This window comes from Hetaerina americana, unplaced genomic scaffold (genome assembly GCF_022747635.1).
Source record: "Hetaerina americana unplaced genomic scaffold, ioHetAmer1.1.p SCAF_63, whole genome shotgun sequence".
In the NCBI taxonomy this organism is placed as follows: Eukaryota; Metazoa; Arthropoda; class Insecta; order Odonata; family Calopterygidae; genus Hetaerina; species Hetaerina americana.
This window is the reverse complement of record NW_027287239.1, coordinates 1390806-1417977: the sequence shown is the minus strand read 5'-3', so window position 1 is coordinate 1417977 and position 27172 is coordinate 1390806. Positions and strand designations below refer to the sequence as shown.

General features: G+C 37.5%; 2 protein-coding genes across 4 annotated transcripts in view; one reads left to right on the top strand and one right to left on the bottom strand.

Annotated features, from left to right (window-relative positions):
- LOC139695780 (SET domain-containing protein SmydA-8-like) overlaps positions 1–23554 on the top strand; it is a 36882-nt gene extending 13328 nt beyond the window's left edge. Inside the window, exons 2-5 of one of the 2 annotated variants that reach the window (XM_071594567.1) lie at positions 15827–16221; positions 17262–18173; positions 21391–21528; positions 21638–23554. In XM_071594567.1, coding sequence (XP_071450668.1) covers positions 15829–16221; positions 17262–18173; positions 21391–21528; positions 21638–21781 — 1587 coding nt within the window. In that variant the 5' untranslated portion in view covers positions 15827–15828 and the 3' untranslated portion in view covers positions 21782–23554. Of the gene's footprint in view, positions 1–15826; positions 16228–17261; positions 18174–21390; positions 21529–21637 lie in introns of both variants that reach the window. The other variant, XM_071594566.1, reaches the window with a different exon arrangement.
- Positions 1–27172, bottom strand: part of Gcn2 (eukaryotic translation initiation factor 2 alpha kinase Gcn2) — a 119700-nt gene that overhangs the window by 32867 nt on the left and 59661 nt on the right. The gene's annotated exons all lie outside the window — the stretch shown is intronic.

Genomic DNA, 27172 nt, shown 5'->3' with positions numbered 1-27172 from the left:
TTCCAAAATACTTCATCTCTAACGATCGGCGAGAAATAATAAAAAAACGAACAGTGAAATTTAAAAATTTAATTAAGATTCCATTAGGTCCATTACGAGAAAACCTTAATTATTAATCAATGCCAATTCATTTGTTTTACTTTTGTCGAAGCAAAGTAACCAGCCAAAAATTTTCCCACAATCCATTCCAATAGGTCTTCTTGTGGTGGTTAAAAAATGTGTTTTTACTTTATAAACCACGCGAAATCTGAGCATGATAAGCTTTGGAAATTATTTCAAGCCTTTTACTGACACTATCTTTCGGAATAACGTCACATTTTCACCCGTTAAACACAATCGCGATACTCTTAAGAACAAATATTCAATTCGAAATTACTTCCAGAGTCCCTTGAAGCGGAAAAATAAATTTGGAGTTGCATGAGTAACTGAGATCGCCGCGTGGTTTCAGGCAAAAGTTATTACTTCTAGGCGTAAGTTCCCTTCCGATTCTGCATTCTCCCTCCTAATTTCCGAACACAATCCTGCAGTTCGGGTGCTGCGCCGTCATCAATGACTTTCCGTAGTATTAGTAAAAAAAAGCTGACCCAAGACCTAGAACCCAGAACACCATAAGCCTAGAACTTCGATGGGGAGAGCGTCGGGGAAGCTATCACATCATTTATCCGAAGGGCGGCAGCTGATGGACGATCAAAACGAATTTGCAAACGGTTATGTAGAAGTTGCAAAGGTGCATATTAGTAAGACCAGAATACATTTGAAGAATTTTCATCGGTGCAACGAAAGGAAACACAAAGCAAAAATAATATATATATATATATATATATATATATATATATATACATATATATATATACATATATGAACCATAAACACAGTAATCAACCCGAAGGCCGGTTTGGTAGGTGATATGATAGAGTTCACCCAGTACCACAATATATACGGCGCATGAAATTCACACATCTGGGTAGGGGGGCCAGTTCCTTTCCCTGTGCCGGTTATGGTTTCCCAGGAAGATCTGGTACCCGAAAAATCACACAGCTTGGGTGGAGCTGCAGGTGCCCAGAGACTTGCCCGAGAATCGAACCCGGGACTCTACGGTCAGTAGTCCAGCGCTCTACCCCCTGGACTACCGCGACCAGTATATATATATATATATATATATATATATATATATATATATATATATATATATATATATATATATATATATATATATATATATATATTATGAAAGTACTCTGGAACTTAATAACCAAAATAAATATTAGTCTAAATTAGAATCAATGAAAAACAATGAAAAGGATAAAATGAAAATCCTATGCTACAAAAATCATTTTTTCCAATGCTGGAGCAATTTACAAACATTTCACAAAGTTACAATTTTTAAACAACAAGGGATTTGCATGAGGAAGAGGAAAAATATTACCTATCCCAAGAAATCCACCATCGGAGAGTAATGGAGTCAGTGCAGCGGACTAATCCAAGTACAGAGAATGCTGAATGCGAAAACGGAATCGTTACATAATGCAACACCATTCCGTGAAATAAATTTAACCATTAAAGAAAAGTAATCAACCCGAATGTTGGTTTAATAGACGAAGGTAGAGTTCATCTCGTACTAAATTCAAGCATCAAGAGGGTTGGGCAGTTTCCTTTCCCTGAGCCGCATGCGGTCCCCCAGGAAACACGAAAAATCACACAGCTTGGGTGAAGATGACGGTGCCCAGAGGCGTCATTTGGAGTCGAACCAGGGGCTTCTGGTCAGTAGCAAGGTGTTTTACCCACTGACCTATATGTCTAAATTACCGACGCTAAATTGAGAATGATTCCTACTCACACTTTAGCGAGCTCTCTGTGGACGGAACGTTTTTTCCTACATAACTTTTGCAACGACTCAAGAGTGATGATTTGAGCAAGCATTTTATAAAAAGGATCAGATACAGGCTTGCGAATGTGCATACAACTTTTACGAAAAACGAAGCATTACATTAAATCACATTATTGCAAGATTCAATTCCATAAACGGTGCACGCTAATGCCAGTAATATGAGTTTAGTTAATGAAAATCCACCGTCTTTATTGAAAATATATGAGCCGGACTAACGGCTTTCAAAATACCTTATATCAGTTCAATTTTGCACCCTCATTAACTATTCTTTATTCTGTAAGGGGAAAGGCAAGGCAACACGGCCGCAAATAGAACTTTTTATCGAACGACTACCTTATATGCGTCTCGGTCAAAAAAACGATGCAAATTATTTTGTCCGCAATAACATCGGAGGAACATAAGGAAACCATCTTGCAAGACCGCAGTTGCACATTTTTTCAAGACCTAATTACAGTAACAGGACCTACTGATTGAAAACCGCAGTAATTAATATTGCATTCCAGGATTTTCGCTTTCCTTAAGAATACCTAAATACTTATCTATGTTGAGCGCACTAAAGTGATATGATAGTCAATGTAATATTTAATGGGTGCAGATATTCGTAAATCTCAAATAGCAATGAGTTTTTCAAGGAAAAAGATGGCAAAATAAAGCAATACATCTCATCTTGTAAGCAGCCACAAACGTGGGTGGTGGGGTTTGTTGAGCCAAACGCTGTTATGGTAACCGGCGCTTCAAAACATTAGGTGACACTTTCGAGTGGTTCGAATTGCTCTTCGCCATGGTTTCCACCATTGTGATCAGAATTGAGCAAAAGAAAAAGGATTCCATACATCGATCTATAAGGGAGCCAATTACCCTTATCGCTGTAGTTCTGCCCACCAATACTCGCATAACACAACGCCGGAAAGTATCCCTCCATGCTAACACTAAGCTAAAACGATTTCCATTTATCTAGAACACTAAGCCGAAAAGGTCACCTTCTTGTCACCATAAGCTCCCAACAGAACATTTAAAGTTATAGTGGGAAGATGTTTGTCCGTTCACAACGATTATAACGTTCAGTTTTCTCTCTCGCCTGCATTATTCCAAAATTAGGTCCTTTTGCATTGTGGCGTTGAAACGCGCGCCGCAACTCTTAATCATAAAAAGGAAGGGCAGTAGGTATCATCCCTGAAATTGATTATTTCCGGCGTAGCTTTGAGGCAATTCTTCACAGTGATAATAAATATAAGGTTCCTTTCTTATGAATTTAAAAAATTCAGTTCGGGTTCCAAATGCGTGACAAGTATCAAGGTGACGTCTATAGATCATTGCGAATGAACACCTCTTCACTTTCCTGGAGAATATTTGCTCACTAATCGTTAGATGAAAACACGTTTCCTAAATACACCACCGCATTTCTTTTCCACTAGTTGGGTCTGTGAAACACCACAAGCATTTCACAAATTCCTCTTATGTGCACATCTACTCCTCCGAGCTAACAGGTGCAAGGGTGAGCTGACATTTCCCAGAAAAAATGTATTAAAAGAGGAATAAATGGCTACCATTAATACATAATGGTAAATATTAAAGCAATCAATTGAGAATTCGGTCATTGTTTTGGACGAAAATTATAATGCCAGTAAGGATATTAATTGAAGAAATGTATTAGTAAAAGATGGGTATTGAAGATGAGAGAGAAATTATAACTAGGTCTTAAAGACAAATATAAAAGGTTCACAAAACTTTTCAAAGAGCGCATATTCAGAAAACTAGTTTTGGAGAAAGTGGAACATGCGTCAACGGGTAGATTCTCAACTAAAGACATTGAATTTAGCATATGCTGCAGAGATAATAGACCATTAAATCACATCATAAAAGACAAGATGTCGGATAGACAGGGGAGGAAAGCTTAGTATTTTGGACGACACCGGTGGAGGAAAACAATATGAGGAGCAGAAGAAAGTGATGCATGGTATACTGTGCGTAACTTGTCACAATGTAATGAACACATCTCCAACGAAGTATTAATTTTCGGCGATCGTTCAAACCTCATTTTCCAACAATAGACTACATTTAATGACTGGGCTTAACAAGGCTTAGCAGAGTGATATTTTGTGAGCCTACTCTTCGATATTTGCGGTGCAATTTTATTTTGCAAGAAGCAAGTTTCCTAAAATACCTCGCAGCACCATGATGTCTTGACAATGCGCTCCCTCCCGAAAAACTCATTGGCTCTCGGCCAGGCAGTGAGGTTTACAACATTCAGCGCTGGGCTTCACAGCCAGCGAAATCCAGCGAGTATGTATTCAGAGCTCTAAATCATGCGAAAAACCATTCGTTCCCAGAGATTGCAATAAACGACACCAAAAACTTACTGGAGTTGATTAAAATTCATTTTAAGTCATGATGAATTATTACGATTGGCCATTTGCGTAAATTTAAGGATGATCGATCGAAGGTTAAGAAGCAGGCTTTATAGCAGCGACTAAGAAGAAATACAGAGAATATTCCCGAGTACAGTAGAAAGCTTAGGGAAAAATTATTATCCACCTCAATTGATGTTTTCTGCAAGCTTCGCAGAATTGGATGAGGAGTTTTGAGACGAACAAAAAACCATTTGCCTCTGTCAACCAAAGATATTATTTGAGCTCAAGATTTCAAAGTGGTTTGGATTTTCAAATACCCTATAATAATTTGTCGTAAGATGGTCCTGCAACACTGAATAAGAGGCTCTTACGCACTTTGCCCCTTGCGTGAAACTAAAGTACGGGCAGACATTCTTATACCGAAATTATTTTCAGATTTCTTTAATTCAACAGTGAATAAAAAGCACTCCCACAAAATAATCCTATGTAAATTTAATTTATTAATATTGGTAATTACATGACAAGAAATTAAAATTTACCTGATAAAACAATGTGGGTAGTTATATGTACACATGGAATTTTGAAATAACTTTTCCAATGCAAGGGAACTGGTTGTCGAGAAAATGTTTTAGATTTTGTAGTCCAACTACACATGATTATATTAATTCAACGAAAAATCTGAAAAGCTGGACAGAAAAAGTAGATATGCAGTAAGACAGGGGCAAGGGTCCGCGTACACATTTATGTCATACTTCCTTGTATATATGTCTTCCTTGTCTATATGTATTGGTACTAATTGACGAAATTTATCATAATGTGTCCTAAAAACCTGATGAATAATGATTATTATTATGATGTATATATACAAAGTCTGTTCAAAAAGTACCGCGACTTTTGTGTTTTTTCAAATATTATTTATTTATTCATGAGTATCTATTTTGTCCCCTTCAAAGTAATCCCCATTAGATATTATACACTTATGCCAACGTTTTTTCCAATCCTCGAAGCACTTCAATAAATCATTTTTCGTGATCTTGTTCCTCCTTCGATGCAGTCTTTATCTCGTCTATCGTAGCGTACCGTCGTCCTTTCATGGGCCTCTTCAGTTTCGGGAACAAGAAGAAGTCACTGGGGGACAGATCTGGGGAATACGGTGGCTGCGGCATCATTTAGTGTGTTGTTTTTGGCAAAAAGTTCGCGCACAAGTAACGATGTGTGAGCAGGGGCGTAGTCTGGGTGCAAAAGCTAATTTTTGTTCTTCCTCAAATTCGGGCGTTTGCGGCGGATTGCTTCGCGCATATCTTTCAGGTAATATTCCTTATTTACCTACGTCATACCCTGTGGCAAGAACTCAAGATGCACCAGGCCCCTGCAATCGAAGAAAACTTTAAGCAAAACTTTCACATTCGACCGAACTTGGCGCGCTTTTTTCGTCCTTGGTTCGTGCTGCAGCTTCCATTGGGATGATTGAGCTTTGGTTTCCACGTCATAACCATACACCCATGATTCGTCACCAGTTATGACCCTCTGGAGGGAGTTCGGGTCCTCGCGGACAGAGTCCAACACCTCTTTAGCAATGTTAATGTGTTGCTGTTTTTGGTCGAAATTGAGCAATTTTGGTACGAATTTCGCGGCGACCCATGTCATACCCAAATCATTGGTTATGGCACGAGCCAATCGATATGTTTAGGTCCTCAGCAACTTCTCTAACGGAGATTCGACGATTGGCCAATACTATTTTCTTCACTCATCAATGTTTTGGGCTGTTGTTCGCACGCCCGACGTGCTCGGGCGCCCGGTACGCTCTTCGTCGTTCACATCTTCTCGGCCTTCTGAGAACATGTTGTACCACCTATAAACGTTGCTTCGGTCCAAGGTAGTCTCTCCATATGCCACAGTCAACATTCGGAATGCGTCCGCGTACTTAATTTCGTTTTTCACGCAAAATTTGATACATATTCCTTCATCCATTTTTTGGAACAGACAAAAATCGAAGAAAAGCCAAAACACGTCCCAGAAAAACAGCTGTCAACAATTAAGAGAACATTTAAAATCGCCGAACTATTCGGCATAAGTGAGAGACATAAGTACCAACATAACGCCACAAAAAAATCGATAATCAAATACGTGTAACCCGCAGAAATTCAAAATTCGCGATATATATACATATATATATATATATATATATATATATATATATATATATATATATATATATATATATATATATATATATATGTAAATATATATATGTAAATATATATGTATGTGTATATATATATATATATATATATATATATATATATATCCTTAATGTATTATACAGACGATTCTCGGGGTGACAGCGACATATTGCAATGGTAGCAATTTTAATGCGTTCTTGGTGTGCTATCTTACCAGCTTCTAATATTTAGGCTATCATTTATGCCGTAGCAGGTTTGAAATACTATTTTTAACTGAGCCCATGGAGAAAAATTGCTCTCTGAATGTTTTGTTTACGGAATACTTATATTTTTTGAAATTATATTTTACTTTTTATTTTTAAATATTGTTCGCACACCAGTGATTTGAATTAGACGAAAGTAGAGAGATAATTGATGCGGGGTATTCAAGGAGTAATGTTCGGTCAATTATTTCTGTGTGGACAATCTACCAAGACAGATCAGCGTCTTATTTGTAAATAATTTGTGAGTGTTTAAAGAAAACACTTTGAAAATACATCACATAACGATTCATGGTGAGACGTTCAAAACATTTCAAGAGAATAACGTAAAATAACACTAAAAGTACTGAAATTCCTTGGAAACTGCACAAAAATTTTACAAAGTTATTCGAAAAAGATTTTCAAGGACTTACAAATGAAAACATTGCAGCAGGCAGAGCCTATTACCGTTTCGCTAAAATCATCGCCGAAGAGTTACGCTATGTATCTGTAAAAACGTTTGCTTTCAGCTTATCTTGGGGTCCTATTACTAGGAGAGTGTGTAGGACTAGACTTGCACATTGAACTTAAAAAAGACGAAATATTAAATTTCTTCTGGTAGCAATGAATCAAGCCATACTGCTTAGCTGCTTAATTTTATTCTCGCAATTGATAAGCATTTTGAAGAAAAAGCAGTACTTAGTTTAAAAGGCACTTCAATCAAGGAAAAATATTTCTAATCATGAGTATTAAAAAGAAGTAATTTTTCTGTCTTTTTATAAGTTGAATGTGCATTAAAAGTCTTCAGAAGTGATGATTTTAAGTTTTTTTAACAGCCTCACCATCTACACTTAATTTTCGTCATGCGAATTTGATGTGTTTGCATTATTTTATCTTCCTACGAGTGAAAATTGTACGTTGGGAGGCTGAAAAATAATACACCCATTGGTTCTAGACCACAAACAAAATGACCTTCAGAAGCACTCCTGATGACATGTGGAAGTAACATTCCCCCTCAACAAGCACGCGCAGGTTTGAGGTCGTTACAGTCATCCAGAGTATTTTGAGAAGCGGAAGTATGTAGACGTATTCTAGTGATATGTCAACGCGAGTTAAACAGCGCGCAATAATAAAATTTTTGCCTTCACCTCATCGTCCGAGGCGTAATGATTAACCTAGAGATCTCTAATGATTTGAGGAAAAAAATAAAAATCGTAAGGCGCAAGATCCGGGGAATAAGGAGGGTTTTGTTTGTTCTCATCTGTAAGACGGCGTGGCACTGATTTTTCGGTATCCCAATTGTTCAAAAATGAAGCCGACACGTTCCTTAGATATACTAATATGGTTGTCTATACGCTTTTGAGTGATTCGCCGGGCAATCTGAATCAAATCTTCGACGAGTTTGCGATGCGCCTTTGGCCCATCAAGAGTTTTTGAGAGCAAATTGTGGCTCCAGCGTGAAAACGGGGACCCGTTCCTCTTCTAAGTTTTCACAATGAGATAAAAATCCTCCACGTCTGAAAGTGAAATGCAATATAATGAACATAAACGGGACTACAGAGAACGATCTTAAGTTTTCGTGCACCAGAGTTCAAATTCCATCCATTTCTGGTTTATAATACTTACATTTACTCGCGATAATACTAATTTTCAGCTGGATTTATCGTAGTGGGATATAAAAATATTGCAATTACGAAGTAATACAATTTGAAAATAAAATTAGCGTTTACTTTGACCACCCACGTATTGCAACAGAGTTGTGTGATAACACAACACCGTTGCCATAGCTATTATCCCTTCCGGACTGCTGACCGTCACCTTCGGAAGAGAGATGTCTCAAACTGTTATGTCCACTGTTACGAAATCTGGCAAGGACTCTTAAAAAGACTTTCACGGCTTCTTTAGCAAACGCGTAGACAGTCCTCTCAAGGCGTGAAATGAAACTTGCCTACTCCAGATGCCGGTTCGCACAAGAGTCATTTTAGAACTTACAACTACGAAAATACCCGAAGGAGTAACTGGGGACTTGGCTACTGACTGGCAGGCCCACCGCGCCCAGTCTTCCAACTTTCAATCCACGCGGAATCTTCGCGAAGTGCGCGCGGTCTAATGAAATGACCCTCCCGTGTTCCCCGCAGTTTATGAATGAAGTGATCCTCCGAAATCCAATTAAGGACGCCAAAAGTGTCCCCGCGACTCTCGACACTTTCTGGGACCAAGAACTCTTCCTTTCCGGTCTTAAATGACTCATCACACGCCTTTTCGGGTCGCTAGTCACTCCGACGACAGCTAAGAACTTCGTAACTTTGTGGATGTATTAGAGTACCCTTTAGCGCGGCGATGAAAACTAGTCAGCGAACGCTAAAGATGAGTAAATCTTGGTTATTTATGCCGTATTATTGATGAAGCTTGTATATGATGATTATACGTGCACGGAAATACACGAGAGTCCTTTATTGCCCAATTTATACCGAGGAAAGAAGAGGACTGGAAGCTATCCTTGGATACCTACATTACGTCCAACAAATTGGGAAATATCTACCCAAGAAACCGATTAGGAAAATACTGGATAGATTTATCAACAAAAGATAAAGTGGAAATGGGGAGAACGACGGAAAGGAAGGAATCTGTAACTCATATTTTGTAAAAAATTAACGAAATTGTATTGGGGGTTTAAAAAATAGGTACCCCAAAAAATTGAAACAATAAATCGCCCGATTCTAATCGAACGGGCCAAATTATTAATTATTATTATACGTACACGCAACGCATGCATTCTGGTGTTATGTTGAATTTCGGCGTAAGCACTACCTTGAACCCGGTTCTACGGACGGACGATTAAATTACTTATTTTCAATAACCTGCCACTTCTGTGTGACCCAAAAATATACAAATCCATTTGCCGCACGAACTCACTCATTCCGAACTATGCCAGTACCAAAGAGTACACTGAATAACGTGAAGCCTTTCTGAAACACATGCGATATTTCAGCATGAAATTCACTAGATCGTGCCCTAATTATTGCAAGTTAATGTTACGTACGATATACATCTATGCTATTTGACAAGATACAGAAGAATAAAAACTAATCGAAAGAAACTGGAAAGAATTAAGTTCCACAACATCATTAGATATAATCATTAAATATAGAATTCTCATAAATACACAACTGGTTTACATTGGTGACCAAAAAATACGACTCAAATACTATTCATTAACAGAAGATGCACACATACTATATGTACCTTTGAGCAGTATTATTTATTTGAATCATAAAAAGGAAATGTTTTTAAGAAAAATTGGGAATACAAATATTATGAAGCAAGAGGGCTTCTTCTAAACTTTAGACCGGATAATAATGGGGAAAGTTTTCTAAGAAATGTGTGAGAAGCATTTACATGAGATTTTATATTAACAAGTTGTCAGTATAATATTGGAGGACAGCCTGGAACGAAGAGCTGCCGAAACATAATGCTAATTGCGTTGCTATCTATCAAACGGCGATGCTTAGAAACACATCACTTGGGGGGAAACTTCCGGAATGGCTGGTGGAATAAAAGTTCTGAGGGTCACTAGTTAAATTCCAATATTAGGCTCATCACAACAAATTTGTGCTTCTTTCCCCCCTTCTAAAACACCGCTTGGTACACATATGCCAAGATATTTCATTTAGAATACAAAAATTGCAAAAAAGGTATTTTCTAAACACAACCATAATCACAGAGTTAAAGATATTTGATATTTCAGTACCCTGCAAAGCCACCGCTAGGGTGTGTGGCAGGGAGTGAATACACACCAGACTAATTTTGACCAGAATATGACCCTACCGCGGCCGGACAATGTTACTCTGATCCCTTATCGCTTGTGGAAAAAATGACATCTTAAATCCATCTATTCAATTACGATATTAATGGTCAAAATATTTTTCCCCACTACTCAAAATTATGTCCAGTATTAGGTCGGACAGGAAACATGTACATGATTCAGACTGCGTAGGAAGCCATTCGATAGAGTAAATTTGTAGAACTAATAGATGCATAGCGGAAAATGGAGTCCATGTATACTGGAGAACAAGGCAACTTATGTATACGAAACCTGCATATCTCCCAGACAACACAAGTTTAGCACGGAGAATCGGGATGGGCATGTTATGCAGGGAGAAAACAACGTATTAGAGTATCATCCTTACTAGCCAACGTACGCATACGTGGAGGAAGTTGAAGCAGACATAGGACTGGAGAAAGTGATGAAAGTTGGCAGGGGACTGATTAAGTCCGACGCGGATGGACCAGCTGCCAGTCAGCCGAGGAATTACAATTATTGCCGGGGAGTAATACAGAATCAGCGAGATAAGGAAGGGATGACATTCAATGAGAAAAACGAAGGTAATGAGGGTAAGGCTTCAAATAAACATTGAAATTGCGGAACATAAACTAGAACAGGTGAAACATTTCACCTATTTAGGAAGTGTTTTAGAAGGCGGGAAAAATAGTGAAGACACCATACGAAGAATTGCATCTGGTTAAAGAGCTTTTGCAAAAGAACAGTATTTGTTGAGGGGCTCCTGAGGTAAGATTGGAAACTTGGGTTTTGAGGAAAGAGAATAAACGTCAATAACAGATTTTTGAGCAGCGAATGAGGAGAATGGTGGAAAAAGTGAAATGGGCGGGAAGGAATACAAACGAAGAAATTCTCGGCATAATAATAATAAAAGGTCTTAATTGGGGAGATATTGAGACAAGATAGTCTCTTCTTCCACCGAACCCCTGAAGGCATCGTAGCGGAGGAGAGAAGATTACCAGGAGAAATTCAAAGAAGGCACGAAAAATAGCTTTGGGTCATATTGAATGACAATAGAATATAGAAGACAGTGATTGGAGTGGAGAATGTTGGATAAACGAGGCAGAGGCGGAAAAAAATAGCAATGTTGAATGGAATGGAGGGAGCCAGGATGCACGAGGAGATGATGACTTATTGTGATCTAGTTTTAAAACATTTCGTGCCCTGCTGGCAGGAATTAAGCAATTCGTGCCCTGCTTGCAGGGTTTAGGCAATGGTTAATCCTGCCAGCTCATCACTTGATCCACCAAAAACTTACCGAGATTGGCATACTTGATAAAAAGCCTACGTTGAATGCTCATATAAAATAAAACAAACCATGTTCACAAAAAGTCGACCGAAACATCACTGCTTCGCTAGTTCGAAAAAACTCAGGCGTTAACGCATTTGATTTCCGATTATGATGGCAGTAATACATCTCATTGCCAATTGCGACAGTCCTCAAATCATTCTTTAAATATTAAGGGTGCCAATATCCATAAAACCTAAAAATGTACGACGGTGATCTGAAAATTTCTCGTGTTCGCCCATAAATTTTTCCCTCATGTTCATATGAGTGAGTATTCGCCGTGTGAAATTGAAACACGTTCCATCCAGCAATTTGCTGTAGGCAGTCGTTTGAATCAGTCGCGGTACGTACATAGCTAGAAAAGGAAAAAATCAAGCATCATGTAATGATAAAATTCTTCGTAAAAGAAGGTTTTGGAAGCTCGAAGTACGAAGGTGCGCGAAATAGCTAATCTGTAAGGATCTCAAAAGAACGCGTCGGTCATATTTTGCACGAGGAATTACGCGCTTTACGAAAAACATGAGTGATTTTCTGCGTCGAAATGCGACAACGGATTAAAACATGGATTCGCCATTACACACCAGAATCGAAACAACAATGAATGCAGCGGATGGGAGCCAAGTCTTTAGTTGATCGGCTACCTTGGATAAGATAAAAAAAAACTGGAGTGTACTATTCTAGCCTTCTAACGAAACTGGACGCAAAAATTCGCGGAAGCAGATCCAGCTTGCAGAGGGAAAAAATGTTGTCCATCAGGACAATGTACCTGCCCACAAAAGTATCTCGGCTAGATTGAACTAAAACCTTTACTTTTTCAAACTCCCTTAGTATAATCGATATTTTATGAACCAAATAGTTCGAAATTTCTGTAAAAACTGAAAATTTCTGAAAAACGATAAATAAAATTGAAAATGCAGAGGGAAAAAACAAAAGGTGACTGAAATATATGGTGAACGAAAGCAGAAAATTCATCGTAATTGTCTGCAAGAAAAAAAAACTCGGCTGAATTTTCACAATTATGCCATCAACCAATGTTCTTCTGTGAGTTGAAATCATGCCTGGCTTTTCTTGAATTAGCGGCGTACCGTAACACTGGCGTTCGACTGCGAAGCACCAAAGTCCATGAAATCAAATATCCACCTAGCCGAGTTGGCGGTAAAACCTCACGACCCAGGGGCCGCCTGTTCTTTCCCGGGGATTCTGCGTTCCAAGTAACCCAGAACAGGTAGCCCGGTGGCTGAATACGAGCCCGAAAAATGGTTAGAAATAGTATGCCGACTCCTGGTCCGTAATATCATCAAAGCAGAATATAAATAACATTTAAGAATGAAGAACAGGAAAAATACAAAAGGAAGTCGGGTTTTTATTTGGCCACAAGGCCCCGCTGACTTCCATGTTTATAAACAAAGCGAGCTGGTATTTTTATCAGTCAGTATCGTCGCATTCTCATCCTCCCAGACACGGTGAATTTCATCCAACTTAACAATTCCAAGGGAATTGACAGATGGGGACAACTGCCAAATTTGACATAACTTTCCGCCTCTTTTAAATATTATTTTTTTCTCACGTAGAGCCATTTAATATGCTTGACAATTATTTTATATGAAAGATTTTATTTTAGCCTTAATAAGATATATTCTACAGGAGTAATAAAGCAAAATGTTAGCTCAATGAACCCTAATCACAACTCCATGTTATTTCCGCTGTATTTTACGTTGGAATACTAAGGGAGTTTCTAAATAGAGGCCGAAATAGTAAATATTAATTTAAGAAACACTTGCCAATACATTTTTTATTTATGACCCAATATAAAAGCTGTTTCCATTTGAACTTTCACTATAAATCCCATTAATAGGTAGCAGCGGACACGATATTTACAAACAATCGACGGAGAAAATGCGGATATACTTTGCATAAAATTGGAAAACATAGATCAGCATTAAAGCCGAATAAGGACTTCAGAATAAAACAATGACAGCACCAGGTAAATCGATTGCGCTGAAATATTCACCCATGCCAAAACACAAGCGTGGCTTGAAATCCTAACGGTCACGAGAAATTAGAGTATTTAAAGGCAATGCTTCAAAAGTAGTTCCCCCATGACGTATTTTGGCAAGACTCGCTCGCGCTTGAGATGCTATAAGTTCTTGGTCGAAGTGCTCATTTATCTAGATGCGGCTGAATCAGTTGGGGGCCTATGGCGTCGGGAAGTATGTGGCTACACCCTAAATTGAATAGTTCCTTTTTGAATAAAAAGAGACGTTTCAGGCGTGATATGGTGGAATATCATGATTAATTAAAAATTGCTATTCTTAATTAAGTTCCTTTTTGTATTCACCAGGATTTTTTTATGCAAATTTTACTGCGAGCAATAGAAAATAGTCAAAAAAGGGTCTTGAATTACGTCTACTTGATACGAAAACCTAGGCAAAATATAATGGAGGAAAATTTAGTGAAATATCAACCGCTGCGTGAGTACTGCACACGAAACTAATGGCATACTTCGGCGATTTGACAACCTTTTAAGTGCTTCAGATAGAGTTCACAGAAATTGCAAGCCTCAATTTCTGCCGTCGCGTAAGGTCTACAAAGAGGATTAATCCAGGAGCTAAAGAGAAAGCTTGCACCTTAAGTGATAGAGGAAAATATAAACTATCATTATAATAAAGAGGACCTCGAAATTATTAAAACCAAAGATCACAAAAAGAAAGCGAAAAGACTACCTCAAAATCGAGCACCACTATTTATGTCTCACAATTCTACACTACCCAGGTTTGTTTTTCCCACTCCCGCGATCGGAAACGGACAAATTAAGAGCACTTCCGATGCGCCATATAAATACATTCCTCCAGGTCGCTACGCTCACTCCCCCTCACACCACATCACCTTCCCGCAGGGAGTGTGGCAGATTGGAACGCTTCACCAGGGGAGCGAAAGGGAAGAAGACGAATGGAAGTGCGGGGAAGATAGAAAAGGGGCGAGGGGGGAATTACCGAGCCAAGCGGAGGGGATGGGACGCAACGGGTGGCTAATAGAAGGCCAACGCCACGTGGTCTCCACGAGGTCGACAAACAAATGTTGACAGCTACACATGAGCCTCTTCCCTCTCGCGCTTAATTCCTCTCGCCCCCCCCCCCCTCCGTCCACAATTTCCCCATCTAATCCACCCCACCCACCACCTGACTGGCGGTTCGCCAACAGTACCTAGCCACCTCCTCCCCAAAACACTCATCTACCCCCACTCCATTTGTGGGGAGCCTTTCGTCTCACGTTCCACTGCCTCTCTTCTTGCGTCCACACGGGCTTGATAAATTGCACTCTGCGATACATAGGATTCTGTCCGGCGAATTACTTTAGCCTTAATACTGACAGCAAAAATGTGGCAGGAGACGAAATGGGTGACATGGGATGGAAATACTGAAGATAGGTTAATGGAAAATCTCACATACAAAACATTCCGTAAATAAACTAAATAGATATCTAAACAGAAACTTGTTCTGTGCCTCTCCTTTAGCAAATTAAAATGGGCAAAGTGAACCTTATTTTCACATAGATGCTCTCAATACATTATACAAGCAAAGCCTACAATGCATGTGATACAATGTTAATGTGATTTCATAAGCGTTGAGATAAAGTGTATGCATTTTTCAAGGCATGAGAATGTGAAGAGAATGCTACAACTGCTAAGAGTTCTATATAGTACGTCCATATGCAATAGCATGTATTAAATGAAATCAAGACCAGTCCATTGAACTAAAACTGATGCCATCTTTCCCTTGCACATTCACAGTTAATAGTGCCTCAAAGTTTATTTTTTGTGATGATGAATAACTCAATTATATGCAACAGTATATAATTGACCTATTTATCATCATGAGACTTATTATATGGTGGCATACATGTATAATAAGCACATTGGGTGGTAACTGAACCTAAGAATAGCTCAAAATAATGATTCCACAAATTTTTTTTTGTGAATAATTTAATTGCTTATTTGAGTAATGTAATTGTTTGGTTCACCTTCTAATTTATACAGTAATGAGTGTTGTGGTTGAAGACCAAAAATGGGACGCATTGCAGACAGTTACAAACCCAAAAGCTGAGCAATCAATAAATGACATTACAAAACAAGACTTTGAAGATGAAACAATTCCTAACTACCAAATATGCACCAATGAACAAGTTGGGAGGCACCTTGTGGCAGCCAGAGATCTGCTCTCAGGTGAAATTGTTCTTCAGACGCTTCCACTTGCCACCGGACCTGTCTCCTCAAATGGATCCAATTGTCCTGCACCTTGCATAACATGTTATCAACCCCTTGATGATGGCAATATTTACATGTGTCCTAGCTGTGGGTGGCCAATGTGTTCAGAGGAATGTTCTGTACATCCAAGACATCTTCCAGAATGTGTTGCTACAGTTGGCACTGGAGTTAAGGCTAGTTCCCACTATAATTTACTTAGCTTTAATTTTTTCCTTAATTTATATTAATTCAAAATTGTAAGCACAATCATTAACCAGACTACTATTAACTGTTTGAAATAAATATTCAATACTATAATTTTATACGTATTGGCTAATGTCATCAAATAGAGGGATTGGTCTAATGAATGCATATTTTGAATGAAAAAAGTTATAAATTAAGACTATGCTAAAACTAGATTATAATAATTATTTTTTCATTGTTTAGATTATTCTAGTGATTATTACTAACTCAGAGAGTCAAGGAAATGGTGAGAAATATGATTAGATAGCAAAATCCTCCATACAATGGTACATAAAAAAGAATTTATGCAACAGCTTGTAATGACTCCCAGGAAAATATGCATGATACAATGGCATTGAAATGAATCAAATGGCACAACTGGCATTATTTTGAATATTTTTTCTACGTAAATTATTTCATTTCATCATAATTAATTATTTTGAATGTATTTTCTAGATATATTATATATTTCATCATATTAGATTAGCCAGATTCATGCCTTAAGCTGTGACTGACGAAACTGTTCACACATTTAAAAAATTGATTTTTAGAAGTAACAAAATGTTTCAATTGGTAAAAGTGTTAACCTTGTACAAAAAAATACCAGATACTGTAATTTGAAAGCTCTTTGGCAGCAGTTTGTTAGCAATTAGTTGTAGTCAGTTGGTTTTCAATTCGATCAAAAAGTTGTTAGTATAGTTGCCAATTACATGCATACAATTTCTAAACTTTGTTTGACATGTTAATTATAACAGTTATCACCTAAAAATTGTACTGTATTTACAAGTCCTGAACATATTAATTTAGAAAGAAATGAATCATCTAGAAAAATATTGCTTGAACCTTTGAAATCAATTCAATTAACAAAATCTTACTTAGCATTCAAATTATAAAAAATGCTACAGTTATGGATGATCTCCATTGACTTGATTCAATTCATGGATGCATTCCTCACAATTACTATTCTTTTTTAAATCCTATTCAGGTCACTTTTAAAGATCCAACAATGTGGGATTCACTATATGACTGTATAATCCTACTAAGGTGTCTCTCCCTGCGAATATCATCTCCAACTTCTTGGGCTCAAATGGAAGCTATGGAATCACATGAAAACACAAAACGCCCTCAAACTCACCAAAGGCGTTCCAAAGCCCTTGCTGCACTCTTTGAAGCACGCTTTGGCAAATCTTATGGTGCCACTGAGTCTGACATCTTAAGAATAATTGCTACACTGGAGGTGAACGGAATGGAAGTTATATCAGCAGGACATTCACTACAGGCTATTTACCCTGTGGCTTGCCTCGCTGAGCATTCTTGCACCCCCACTGCATTCCGCATCTTTGGCCCATCAGATGAAGGTTTCCCTTTGACACTGAGGGCAGCAGTAGATATACCCATGGGGGTCACTATATCCTTGACTTATACAGATTCTCTATGGGGCACACCAGAGAGACGGACCCATCTGTACTATTCAAAACTGTTCTTGTGCTGCTGCAAAAGGTGCTCTGATCGTGAGGAATTGGGTGCCTGTCTTACTGGATTAAAATGCAGGAAGTGTGGTGATTGTGTGCTTCCAGAAAATCCACTGTCAGAGGGTTGGCTGCAAGGTGCCAAGGCAGAAAGTGGCGAGAAGTGGTCTTGCAGGAACTGTCATGAGAGCATGGATGGTGCTAGGGCGAGAAAAGCAGCTTGGCAGGCCAATGAGTGGGTCAAGGGGTTAGAGGAGGAAGGAATAGAATTCGATGCTTATGAAAATGTTTTGGGCAGAGCATTAGTGAAATTACATCCCAGGCATTCTTCTGTGATTGACTTGAAGCATTCTATTCTTCACCTTCTCAACCCACCTGAAGCACTGAGCGACAAACTGCTGAAACGGAAGGAGTTGCTAGCCAGAGAGGCAAGTACATAATTATTCTGGGCATTAATTGCATATCCTGCCACCTTTGCTCCATGACATTTTTGGTAAAATATTTAAAAGTGTGACCACTTATACTAGAGAGCTTTGCCTAACTTAACCATAGACTGATGAAAAGAGACGTTTCAGACATGATATGGTGGAATATCATGATTAATTCAAACTTGGCAATTTTCCACAAAATAAGATTTATTACGATCGGTTTCAATGTAACTACATCATCATGAGGTAACAGACATTACTCAGAGTCCAGTTTATATGCTGAAAAGAGGGTAAGGGGAGGGAAGTGGAAAAGAGGGGAAGAGGGCGGAAAAGTGGAAGGCAGCATGGGTGACTACGATGTGAGTGGTGGAAGGGAAGGGGGTGGGGAAGACAAAGTAACTAGTTGCAAAGTCCGGAGAGAACGTATAATATACTGGTTTCTTTCATAGATAATAAGGAATTCTTACCGTACACCAAGGAAAGTTAATGCTCTCATAATGAGCTTTTCATTATAATTCTACATTACTAGATAAATCAAAACATACAGTTCTCACTGGGAAGTATACCACCAAACTAAAGACAGGGTTGATAAAGCTGAGTAGATGGCTAGATTATTCAGATCAGGGATGTGCAACTGTCCAATTCATGTCGCTTTGTAGTATTATGGACAGTAGTATTATTTAATTTTTTGGAGTAACAGATAGGAAAACTTTTCTGAGTTAACTTCAATCTTCATTTGGCCAACAAACTAAGGAACTCTTGGGCCAAACTGAGACCAGAAATAACTCAAGAATTATCTATTACAATTAAGTTAGAACATGATGACCTTAAATGGAAGTATCAAGTTAGAAACTGAAAAATATGCTAAAGCAACTTGTTTGCCTCATTTGCAAGAAGTTACTCAGAGGAAATTGTACAGCTGAAATACTTTAATTTCATACATGCATAAAATGCAGTATATTAACCATTTTAATGTCAGTCTCTTTTCCCTGGCATATGTGAAAAATGCCAGGGCTGTTGATGATGAATTTGTAGGTTTGCACTTTTCTTTGCATTTCTTTTTATACCATTCCAATTATTAGAGGTATGATAAAAAAATTCAATGATGCAGTTATCTCATCTACATGTTTAGAAAAAGAATATAATTTAAAAGAATTTTAACTTCTACTTTGAGATTAGAAAATTTGTCATTAATAATTGTTTCATATTAATAATTTTGTCATCATTAGTTTTTACTACCAATACTTAGCCCTTGATACACACAGTGGGATTTGGGAGGGTTGTCTTTGTGCTCAAATACTTCCCCCAAAACATTTTCCCGAGAATCAGCCACTACTTCTCATCTATCCAAATCTCCAAACAGGGAACTCAAGGAAGAAGATATTCTTTGTTTTTTAGACAAACTAAGTCCAACAACTGAGTAATTGGGTAATTATCGTGAATCAGTGAAGTTTTCCGCTGGCTTGACAGTTGTTTGGTTTTGGGGTCGTAACCATAGGACCAAAGTGTTAACTTATTACACACATTCGTCAATTCTAGAAGTTGACGGACGTCATGAACAAGGTTTGTCATCAAACGACTTTTCACCTTCTTTGAAACAAGAAAACCATTGGTACACTTGAGTTTTTCCCATAGCTTAATCCTTGTTTACTGGTTTTAACATCACAACAGTTTCTGCAGTGTTTTTCCCAAACAGTGAGCAAAATTTCAAAGCGACAGGCGCAGTTCACTTAAATCCACAGAGACAAAAAACTAAGCGCAAGCAAAACTGGAAAACTACAACATGAATTGTTGTGACTGAGCACAACCAGATGACAACAATGCCTTCCTAGAACTTGTAAAGAGTTGCGCTATGTTCACCTAGTGGAAGAAATGCATACTACGTAAGCTCCGCCAACCTCAACACTATTCTGGTTACTTTCGGGTACCCCCTTGTAAAAACCCACAATTTTCATGGCTTTATGTATTATCTATAGAGTTTTGGGAAAATAATAATGAGATAATTTGGTCACTTCACAAACAAATATAAAATTTTTTATTCCCTCCTTTTTGGCTACATTATATTAACTTAAACACCTGCCCTATTAGATAATTAATGGTAATATTATTTTGAATTCATAAGGTGTCAATCCTATAGCCATGGAACTCTATACTGATATTTAAGTCAACTCATTGACCATCTAAAGGCCGCCCGTGCTTAAGTGGGCATCTAGTTCTCAAGTTTACACCTTATTTTCAATTTTGTGGATGACATAAGAAATACTTTTATCTGTAAATGTGATTAAACAGTATCCTACCACTAGAAAAGCAAGTTATGAACATTAATTTCAATATGATTAACTACAATTATTTAGTGAAAACTGTAATTATCAGCTTTGAAGTTTAAATTAACATCTCTTGCTATATATATATACGAGCGTCATCCGGAAAGTAGTACCCGTTCGTGCCGCATGAAGTGCTGACGACGCGAGTAGCCGCTGGACGAGGTCAGATAGCTTCAGTGGCTTGTCTGCCTTCTCTGAGCCAAGTTGCGTGACGCTAGCATTGCCTGTGTTGTTTCTGTGATTGTTTACAATGTTTAAAAAAATTGAGAACGCCGCCAGTTGTGAAGTGAGGGCAGTGATTAAATTCCTCAATGCAAGAAACGTTCGCCCATGTGATATTCATCGCCAATTAAAGGAGGTGTATGGAGACAATGTAATGGACGAGTCGTCTGTTCGGCGGTGGTGTCGCAACTTCAACATGGGGAGGGGGAACACACACGACGATGAGCGTTCGGGGAGACCGTCTGTCATTACAGACCAACTGGTGAGCTCAGTTGACGAATTCGTGAGGAACGATCGGCGCGTCACAATTGATGACATCTGTGAGCATTTTCCCAATGTTTCTCGAACAATTGTTCATGAAATTGTTAAACACCATCTGCATTATGCAAAAATTTGTGCAAGATGGGTCCCTCGCGTATCTCAATGAGCTGGCGGCGAAGGACTATGCAGCAGGAATACAGAAACTTGTCACACGTTATGACAAATGCCTTAATTTGCTTGGAGATTATGTTGAGAAGTAGTTTAAAGTATCCTCTTTCAAATAAAATTTTTTATGTTTGTTAATATTTACTTTTGTGGCTTTATTTCACGAACGGGTACTACTTTCCGGATGACCCTCGTAGATTTTTAATACCTTTTTATGCCTATGCTTTCATTCTTTGAATCACTAGGTACTTGAAGTAGCTGGCATTATTTTTCCAGGAATATCCCAACTGAAAGGAACATGCTCATATGAACTTGCATCAAGTTTAATGGAAAAAGCAATTAGAAAGCAAAGAAAAGGAGAAAATTCTCAGGAATTAGTTGAGGTAAGAGTAAAAGGTAGTTATGCCATTAGGATTAGAATAATAGTACGACTTTTTTGTATAATTTAAGCATTAAAATGTACTGATATTAATAGTTGTTTTTTATCCACAGGAAGCAGTCAAAGGTTTCAAGGAATGCATCTACCATCTGAGTTTCCAGTCGGAATGCCAACCCGAGTATCAACTATTAATAAATGCCCAAGAAAAACTGGAAGAAATACATAGAGTGAAGAATGATTCAATGGTTAAATCTTAATTATTTCCATAATAAAAGTAAACACATGCCTAAGAGCACAATGGTGAAAGAATGACTAAAATGAAGATAGCTGCAAAACTGCACGGAAACTTTTAATTATTCACGATGAAAGGGAAAATATTCCTGCATATTGAAAATACTAGGCAATCTACAACCCATAAGAAATAAGTCAGTGGATCGCAGTCTGACAATTTTATAAAAAATTAGTGAATCTGCTATTATTTAATTACAACATAAATCCAAGTTATATCGGCCAAGACCCAACTACCAAATTAAGGAATAACTGATCGTAGCACAGTGCTACGATCAGCTATTCGTTATGTTTGAGTTCCACCGCATCACAACTGAAGCTACTCAATTTGTATTGAATTAAGCTATAAATGATAGCCAAATGGTATGCACAAAATAATTATAACGACAAAGGCCAGGAAAGAGTTTATGAAATAATTGCTGGTTTTTTACACATTTGGCATATGAAGTGTGTGAAAGCACACAATGCATTTAAAAAAATCTTAAGTGGTAATCTTCATTAATTCAAATTATTTTCATAGTTTTTGTGAAAAATACTACTAATATGACATCCTGATTAATACATTGCCAAGTCAACCTAATCCCAGTTCACTGAGAGTCTGCTGTACAGAAATTGAAAAGAAATTAAGACAATATAGGTTGCTTTCAAAGGAATATGTTTCCATTGAACTGTGTTTCTCAGTTGAATTTTTCCACATATTATTAAATATTATTTTAAATATTAATAAGAAAATGCAACATTTCAAAAACTATATTGACTGAATTAAATAATTGGGAGTCATCACAAGAGTATATGATGACAGTATTAGGAACATAAAAACTTAAACAAACTATTCATACAAACCAAAGATTTAAGTCAGTATATTTCAATTTTTCTGAAACCTAACACTTAAATGGCATGAAATTGTACATTATCAATTGCTGCCATTTCTGATATGTAATGGCTGGAGAATACTGTCGTAGCACATATTTTATGCAAATGGAGGAAAGGTTACAAAAAACTATCAGACCTCACCTAAGAGGTCAGTAATATAAATAAGCACTGTATATATCAAATACTGTACAAATTGTTTCCCTCTATATTTTATACCGGTATGGATATTTTTTTCCAAAAGTGGCTTGAAAGACAATATGATTTTATGGTGATTTCAATTCATTGTGTGTACATTTTACAGTCTATTATTATTTGAAGTATTTTTGTAAAACAACAAAAAAACAGAATATATTAAATTACTACATATCATCAGTGCGTGGTAACTGAGCAAAGATGCCACAATCTGGGATCATAAGCTTCAAGCATTTCTGAAGTATTCCAGCAAATAAATGGCATATCCAGAAATGTGATACACATGACACCTTTTCATAGTTTATGTTTGAATATGCACGACCAGTTTCATTTAAAAAGACATTATAATAAGGAGAAACTTATTGAATTTGTACATTTTAAAACTGGAAAATTACCATGTTTGTCACTTCTCTGAATATACATCACTTTCACAAAGTTATGCCTGAAACTACCTATTTTTATTACTATTTAAAAATCTGTAATTTGCTGCCTTGATTTTTTATGATTCTGAGCAGTTTTGCGGCATTTCCTAGGGATAGTATTAATGCCCTTGTCCTATTGACACTCATCACTTCAGCCTTCAGTCTATATACTTTGTTCCCAAAAACTATTATATGAAAATGAGAGTTTCGGCTAGAACATACAACACCTCAAATTGTTTCAGTTTGGGATGCTCTGTTAATCTAAATAAGACTTAAGAACTGCATTAAACTCAACAGCATTTTCTTTAATTGAAGGATTTTGCAGTGACTAATTTATCCATACAATCTTTACATGGGATCCTGCTACAAATTGGGCATTTTTATGCCTCAAATGTTTTGTCCTCCTTACTGGGGCTGGGGTACAGGATATACTCTGCAATCGCTAAAGTTATCCTAGGCCTTATCCCAGGGGCTCTTTGATCCTCCCTAAGTCAAGACCTTAATTGGCTGCTTAAAATGAGCCTGGATTGAGACCAGCTTTGGTACAGCAAGGAATATTAGATAATTGCTGCCATTTGCAAAAGATAATATTCAGCCTCCACAAATGGATGGAGTATATGAGTTTCTGTGTACCTACGACTCAAACTATGCATGACAAACCAAACGACCAGTTAAAATTAGTCACATATCATGAAAAACTATCAATTCTATGGAAAACACAGAGATGAGAACTACTTCCGTATTTATTCTTCATGCAGCAACCTGATTTTCCCTTAACCTTGTGGCCTAGGTCACTGGTGAAGTTTAATATAAAACCAATAGAAAGCATAAAAATAGAATGAGTAAATATGTGCTTCTCAATGCACTAATTAAAAAATAACTATCTTGGAAGCTTTACTCCAGGCACATATATTCAACAATAATACATGAAAAGGCAAGATAACTAACAAAGTAAATGATGTGTCCAAATGCCTGAACATTTAATTTAAGCAGTCACATTATGTAGCGGTGATAACACTTTTACTAAATCCAAAACAATTCAACTTTTGAGGAATATGTACATCTTTGATATAACTCATTCAAATGCTATGCTTAGGAGTGACTGTAGCCCAAGCTCCTCAAATTTTGGAATGCTTGCAAATTTTGGTATGGGTTCAATACAGAAAGGAACATAGGTTTTTCACTTAAAAAGTACTTATTTCACCAGTTTCATTATTTCTACAGAGTATGTTAAGTATCAGAGAGTATGAACATCAAAATCATGTATAAATGCTGAAACTGGCTGAATAAATACTTTCCAAGTAGAAAGCTACAAATGAATCAGTTCCACATAAACGGTCCGGACACTTTTATCAAGGAGGCCAACGATTACGTGTTTTCTGATTTAAGGTTTTTCAAGAATTAAAATTTGTTTCTCAAGACTTTGTGCTACCATTTTTATTTAATTCATTCAACACTGCTAAATGCACATGCACCAATATTTCAGAATTTTCCCTTATAGCACCGACATTCAAGGGTAGATGATAAATTAATATGAATAGTTTTCAAAGCTTGATAGCTCCCCTACATGACGTTCATGTCTATGGCAGAGAGATTATTTCACTTGTATTTTGGTGACCTAATTTGAGTTTTTTTTTACTTTTTAAAGATCTATATGAATGTTAACTGGGCCACAACTCCTTTTTGAAATATTTATTGATAGCATTCAGGATATAAAATATGCAAATGACTATCAATGCAAAATCATTGAATAGGAACACTATGACCTTGCCATAAACTGATATTTCCTTGAGGATCAAATGTTTAAAAAGAGAATTATACAAAAGTTAAGATTATTTTAAACAGAAATGTATCACGGTAGTCCAGGGGGTAGAGCATTGGATTGATGGCTGGAGGGTCCCGGGTTCGATTCCCGAGCAAGGCACTATGGGCACCTGCAGCTTCACCCAAACTATGTGATTTTTTGGGTACCAGATCTTCCTGGGAAACCATAACCGGCTCAGGGAAAGGAACTGGCCCCCCTACCCTGTTGTGTGAATTTCACATGCCGTATAGGGCTTAATACTGGGTGAACTCTAACATCACCTAACCTTCGGGTTGACTACTGTGTTTATGTTCTTTTATTCTATACACACTTGACAATACAGACACATATCAGGAGGCAGAGTGAGTCATCCTATTATGGAGAGTTAATTTAACATGGTATTCTTACTCATAATAGTACCTGACAATTACCATATTTCCTGACCCATAAGACGCACCTAAATTTTTCAGGTTAAAATTTATGAGAATTACTTGGGTCATAAGAAGAAATGATCAAAGTATTTTGTTTGTGTCAACACTTCCTACAAAGAAAATTGAAAGTTACATTTACAAAATAGCAGCTACACGTACATCAATGCTCATTCATCGTAAAATCCCAGAAATTGGTCATTGTTGCTGCAATATCATTTCCGCAGTGATTTTCACTGGGGTTGTCACTTTCCTCTAAAATAAAATCAACTTCACTTCCTTGTAGTGCATCGCTAATGCCACATTTTGACAAAACATTAAGAGGTCAACTTTTAACTTTCTTGCCAGGACTTTTTTTAATCACAAACAGAACAAATTGAGACTGTTATAACTCTGTCCCGTAGAACCCCATATAATACTTCAATTGCTCCTCAAGCCTGAAGTAATCTGAATTCCAAATTATTCACATCTTGTGGATTCCTGAATAATGGCACCTAAATATTTAAACTGTTTTACAGCCTTCATAGTTCCTGTGGGTCAGAATAAGACCAGGATTTATAGTGTCTCCAATCATTAGTTATTGTGAACATTAACTTAGAGATAACCAAAAAATCCAATTTGATAAACAAATATGATTGCTCATTAGTGAATATGAAAATTGTATTCATATCATAGCAGCACTGCTTGCCAGGTAATGAGCTGTTTAATGGCTGGTTTTCAACTTAACTAATGGTCAGAAAACTGAGTTTGGCCTGAAATTGAGGTTAAACTTCAGTTTGATAAGACATTATAAAACCTGGCTAATACCTTTTCAATCTCCTCCTCCTGCCAGATATTTGATATTCTTCATCTTTACTTAAAATCCTTCTCCTTCAAATGTTTTTAGTAAATTCTTCATAATTAACTTAGCATCCAGCTGGCTTTGAGCAATTACTAACTGGTCATCTACTAACAGTTGAGAGTATATTGTTCAATGCCTAAAGGGGAAACCCATACCTCCACAGGATTGATTTCATTGTCCCAACCTATTCTGCACGTTAATTTGAAAATGAATGAAGGACCACTCATATCCAAATCCTTCAAATGGCCTGAACAAAACAGAGAGCTTCTTTCTTATCTGCAAACTGCAGTTTGAGACTGTTGGTATACACACGTACTAATACCGTTAGTTGAGATCCAATACAAATCTGTTCCATTGCTTTTCAAAGGTGACAAATAGGTACAGAATCATTGGCCCTTTCCAAGATACATGAGAATCAAATGACCTACCAAGAGCCTAAGGATTGATCTTCACCTTGAGTGCCTTTCGAAGGGAATGAAAGTAAGTTATAAAAAATGCATAATCACAACAAATGATTTGAGTGCTTGGTTGGACTATTTACTGGTGTCGCAGCGCTCCGAATCCGCGACAACAAGGGTTGAGGGTATTAATTAAATAACAAGAGCGGTCTTCGGTACGGGTATTTTTATGTGCGTAACAGAAGGGTTGACAGTATGGCGGTACACAGCTCATGAGACAATGCCGCGAGAGAGTAGAAGGTGAAGGGAAGACTTGGGTAGGTACTTACAGGAGGACAAGAGGATTGACCGGGCTGAAGGGTGACCAGAGGCGTCATCGGCGTCGAGTCGTCGGAAGGAACC